This window comes from Charadrius vociferus, unplaced genomic scaffold (assembly GCF_000708025.1).
Source record: "Charadrius vociferus isolate BGI_N301 unplaced genomic scaffold, ASM70802v2 scaffold6, whole genome shotgun sequence".
NCBI classification, from domain to species: domain Eukaryota; kingdom Metazoa; phylum Chordata; class Aves; order Charadriiformes; family Charadriidae; genus Charadrius; species Charadrius vociferus.
The window spans coordinates 861,991-867,690 of record NW_009648657.1 but is presented as its reverse complement, the minus strand read 5'-3'; the positions used below and the strand labels follow the sequence as shown (position 1 = coordinate 867,690).

The window sequence follows — 5,700 nt, the reverse complement described above, 5'->3', positions numbered from 1 at the left end:
CCTTTTTAAACTGTATGGACTCTGAGACTGCTTGTTCCCAGCCTTTTCCTCATTTAGGCACTGTCCGTTACCAGTCTTCAACCATATACAACACAGAGCCTCACATTATTCCCTGCCTGATCCTTTGTTTACTTTCAACCACTAAACAGAATCGATGTATCTTAAGATCAAACAACTTGACAAACTTCACTTTTTTTTTTTTTTTTCCTTTTTGCACAACATGGCACATAAAACCAGGTCGCTTCTTGACAAATACTGCTCTCTTTCAACACAGTATTCACATTTACAGACGATGGATTTCAAAGTCCAATGCACAAGCTTCTAGGTGAAATGGTGAATTTTCCATTTCTGGAGGCAGGTGGATAACTCCAGCAAGTGACAGCTTCATCTTGGGTACCAATATTCTCCCCGTCCCCACTTTCATCATTTTTAGATCGGGCTCAATGTCTTCACCGTGATGAAGCTCTTATAAAGACTGCTGCCTCCACTATGAGTGGGATACGGAACAATAACAAAACTGCTGCAGTTTATCTCCCAGAGGTATAGAAGTAAACCACCGCCACTTACCTAAATAAACTGGGCTGTAAAGTGTGACAGTTCAATAACAGCTTCGTGGGCTGTTCAGTTATTCCTACAGGAAGACAAATTCAGTCCTGGAGAGCAGAGGAGACCGGACAGGTGAGGGCACGACCCCTCATAGGTGTGATGAGTTAAACTGTCCCGGGCAGCTGGAAAGAACCCAGCCCCTTCTCAGCCTCTGGGACTAGCACGTTCACACCTCCCTCCTCCTCCCCCCCCCCCCCAATTTAAATGGTACAGATTTCAAACTCCAAGTCAGTAATCTGATAAAATGCAGTGGAATGAATGGAAGTATTTAAATGTCTAATCAGCCTTATTAAACTGAACGGCACTACTGTATCCTTAATTTACATCTTAAAAGTCATTTGATAAGTTTTTAGAAGCACGTATCAAGGAATGTCCACCCTTGCTGACTCAGAACTTCAGAATACTGTGACACTGCAGATACATGGAAACCAGCTTTGGTAAGGAAACCTCTCTAATATCAGGTACGTGGAGCTCACTGAAACCACAGAAAGACCCTGGCATTACAGAAAAGATATTCTGAACAGCACCTGCAATAGCATGTTGTGTCCATTTGCACTGTTAAACAAATAAGGGAAAGCAGCCTGTTTCTCACTTTCTTTCTCCTTGTTTAAGAGTATTTATGTTTTTATTTTTCTTGTAAAATAATACTTCCAACTTTTAATTTTCCTTTGCCTAGCCATAGACTCATGGACATTACGGAATAGAAGAGTCATCTACTTCACCTCTACAAATAAAGGAAAGTTTCCAATTGTTAATACTTTGCAAAGGCATTATCAGTTGCTCTTAAGATTTGCTCTTTCTTGTGCTTTTTTTTTCCCCTATTTTGCTTATGTACATCGTATGATAAAATAACTGGAAAAGAAACAAGGTGTCTAGAGAAACAAAAAATAGCTATTATTTTAACTGAGTCTAGGAAATTCACTTTGGTGGTGTTGGAATCCGGAAAAGTCACCTGTCAGTCAGCTAACCTCAGCGTGTACCTCCTCGATCCGAGCAGACAGGGCTCCCCCAGTACTACCGTTCCCAAAGACTTCTCCTGCACCTGTCATTATTGAAGAGCTATTGCCCTGAATTCAGCAACCAATACTGTAATTCCCACACACACAACCACAGACAAAGTCTGACAGTCATTAATATACATGAGCTCTAAGATTTATCCTCTGGCTGACCTAAATACATCTCTACCTGTTGCGTATCAGGAATATGACAGTTTCATTCCCTAGAAGAGTTCCGAGGAGTTAAGCAAGTTCAGTCACTCACAACTGCAAATGATTTTCATAACTGTACAATGAAGACAGTCACAGGAGACATCAGTTGTCACCCTCCTACTCCACTGTGGGAATTTAAAGAAGCAGGAAGAATTTCTGGAAGGGGTAACCAAGACACAAAACCAGCAGGAAACCAGAAGCTGAAATGTAATTGGAGCCTGAGTCTTATTTCAGTTTTTACTGTAAGGATTCTTCTTCCTATGTTATTGGGTCCTATTTTCCCCCCTAAACCACTTTACATTCTAGCTGTGCTCACCTTTTCATTCCCCTCCCTTTCATCTTCTGCCCGTGTAACATCTGTGGAGGGGAGAGGAATAAAAAACGCAATTATGGAACTATATAGACTGGTATTTTTAGTATTCCAGGACTAAACTTTTGGCCTGGATAGCTTAAGTAGCAGTTGCATACCGTATCCTTTGAAAACAGCTATTGAAGTAGCACACCATTTAGAAAGTCTGTAATGAAGGATACGAACCCTCAGCTACCAACCACAAGGCTACTGGCTGATGTTACTTCAGCTTCTCATTTCGTAGCTGTTGTAAACAAATCTAATATAGACATGTATCACCACCAGCTCTAGTAACCTTCCTCATATCATCCAACTTACAGAAAGCTATAGAATCTGATTTTCTTTTAGAAAGCCTCTGTAATGGTTTGTGGACATAAACTAAAAATAAACGGTACTTAGAAGTGTGAGATTCAGTACTCCTGCCAAGCAGATGGAGAAATTGAGACAAAGGCAAAATTACTTTTTCAAGATTATACAGCAAGTCAATAGCAGAGTACAATTACAATTCAGAGGCTTCTAGTTTCTAATCCTATAATCCTCTTTCCAAAATCTATTAGCACAACCAAATATGCTGTTTCAGCGATGGCCGTGAATGCTCCATTCTTTTGAACGCTCCACCCCAGGTATGACAAACTGACTGTTCAGATGACGACACATGAATAATTTACAACCATGTTAAACATCTGAATTCAAATTACTTCACATCTCAAGTTTGCGACTAGCAGCACTAAACTCAATGGCTTTAATTGTGAACCAATCTTTCCTAATTATGAGTTGTTGAAATAGGCTGCTGAGTCAGCATTCTATAAAAAACTTAAGTCTCAGCCTAAAGGGGGAGATGAAAATATAGTAATTTGTGCCCCCCCTTTGCTGTACAGTAATCCTAGCCCCAAATCCCACTCTGTTGCTGAGTGTAGACTGTATTTGACACACACCAGCCTGGCATGGGTAAATCTGTCCTCAAGTCCCTCACACTACTGCATTCAAGAAGTCTGGCCAGGGATCGACTGCTGTTCCTTGCCCTGGCAACTCGTACCTGCAGGTCTCTCTCTCTCTTCACCATCTGACATTGCTCTTGGCAAGCAAGAACAGGTCTGAACACCTCTCTAGTGACCCAACAACACAATTTGCCTGGTACCAGAGAGCTGCCCTTGTCTCTGACAGGGCCAAGGGGCTGAAGGAGCTATTTGGGAGGCAATAAGATTAGCTGCCGATTATCTTTCCTGAAAAACAAAACCCAACCCAGCACACCCTCACTTCATCCAACAGCCAACTCATTCAATCCACAGCTGAGTCCTTGCAGTCAGCATCCTCCGGGAAAGCAGGTGGGCCTGGAAATCACTGGGTTTTCTGGACATACTTTTACCTGTTTACATACACTGTTTACCTTAAAGGTATACTAATAGCTACACTCAAGAGGTATCACAGGGGTTCACAGCATGCAGGCCTTTCCTTCTGCCAGAAAACAACACACAGCGCACACCCAGACACATGTACCATTAACTCTAATCTGAGAATTAGAGCTTTTAAAATCTCTGATTGCTTAGACTGCTTAACTGGTGCAGCCTGTTAAAGATGTAAAACTCTTCCAAGAAATTTCTCTGCTTACTTTTTATTTACAAGCACAAGCCACAGGTATTTAGAAAGTAGAAGTTCTTATTTGTGAGTGCCTAAATTTCAACCAACTTTTCAAGTACAGCAAGTTTTCCACTACTTCAAGGTTCTTTGGTTACGAGGAGGCTTTTACATTTCAAATCACTGTGTGTCTCTTTAGTCAGACGAAGCTAGCCATTTCTCTCCCCCTTCATTGCCATGAACTTGTTTGATGTCCCCCTAAGGTGGACATGCATGTTAACTAACCTGCTCCTGTCTCCAAATCCACATTTCTGGCAATGAGATAGATGAGTGAAAAGAAACTGCCCAACGCACCGGAACCAGTCAATAACTATTGCCTCGGGGTTGCTTCGCCACAGCTTTCCAGGCTTGGCTTCTCATTGTCCATTAAGCACATAGGAAAAACCCGCATAATTATAAAAGTTACTGCAATTTTAAAGTTGAGAGATTATAACTGGGCAGAAAAGTTCTTCAAGTCATCAAACTATCTAATAGTACAGCAACCTCAAACACAGCGCTCAACCAATTTCACCTCTTTTAAGTTGGGGACACTCTCACCGTACTCTGGCAAACCTGTAGCAGTAACTTGTAGTTGCCTAGAAGCTTACTTTGGTCCTTCTGTTGAGAACTTACGGTTCACAGGAAGATCCAACACTCCCACCTCAAGCATAGCCATATTCAGAAGCATGAGGAACACCTTTGGGGATCGTGGCAATTTTGTCTGTCTTATTGTAAACCATGGGTACCAGTCCACTAGAGTTTGCATTCAACAGATGGCTGCCTACGTGACCTCTGATGCATTACTGTTCCCTGTCATTCTCCCCATACCTCTATTAGGAGAGAGTTGTTTCAAGGGACACAGGAAAAGTCGTATAAAAAGAAAAAAAGGATAATTCTAAAGCACCCCTTATATGTGAGTGAGCCTAAAGCTTTGCAGAAACTTCAATCTGAAATTACTATTTTTATGTAAACACCTACACAAAACAGTTTTGTAAACTCCACCCAAAAGGCAACGATTCTCCGGTGTTGCCTTTTCATTTGGGTTGTTTGGGAAACCATAGAATAGTAGGTACACCAGAAACATCAGAGAGGACTTCTCCAAAGGAAGAGGAGGCTAAGAATACTTCTGAATACACTGTGAATGGTCAATACATCATTAAATGACAGCATAACTTAAGAAACTGTTTATCACTTTATATTAATTAAAATACTGCCATCTCCCCTCAAAACTCAGAGTGATAAGCAGCAAGGGTTATTTATACTGGCACTATTGAAGCTACATGGGATTATGTCTGCTGCAACTCAATAGTTAAAAGAAATTTTTACCTTACCTATGAACCAAGCGAAAAGCCAGAACATCATCTTTCCATGTAACATATTTAATATTATTTTCCCCTTAAAAGCCCACCTGAGTTTGAAACTACTGTTATCATAGCTTTCAACATCTACTTTTTTTTTTAAGAAAAATTTATTCTATGTTGTAATAATGCACAATCAGCAGGGTTTTTTTCTTTCATTTTGCTTTAATTAAAAACAGAAATGCACTTCAGAGTCCGATGATTCAGCTTTGCCCTTGCTAACTCAACAGTGGGGTGACTTTAAGTAAGGCTTCCCGGCTAAGATGGCAAAAGGCCCCGAACGTCACGGCTTCCCACTTCAGTTCTCAGCATCCATCGCCTGAAGTTACAGCAAGGGCGGTCAAGACCTCAACTTACTCTACCTTAGCGTTAGGATGAAACTTTTGTCACCTACACCATTTTGCGATTTGTGTCCCCCAGCAGTCACCTCTCGGAGGTCGGGGGGGCAGCCAGGGAAGAGGGAGCGAGCGGGCCCAGCCGCAGGGACGCAGCAAGGAAGGACCCCCGGAGGCCCGACCGCCGCCTTCGTCCTCTCCCCTCGGTGGCCCCGCTCCCGGCCCCCCGC

General features: G+C 42.1%; 1 protein-coding gene across 1 annotated transcript in view; it reads left to right on the top strand.

Annotated features, from left to right (window-relative positions):
- The first annotated feature begins 489 nt into the window (after nt 1–489).
- NDUFS6 (NADH dehydrogenase (ubiquinone) Fe-S protein 6, 13kDa (NADH-coenzyme Q reductase)) overlaps nt 490–5,700 on the top strand; it is a 12,996-nt gene continuing 7,785 nt past the window's right edge. The window contains exon 1 of the mRNA XM_009886451.1: nt 490–540. Coding sequence (XP_009884753.1) covers nt 490–540 — 51 coding nt within the window. The remainder of the gene's footprint in view (nt 541–5,700) is intronic.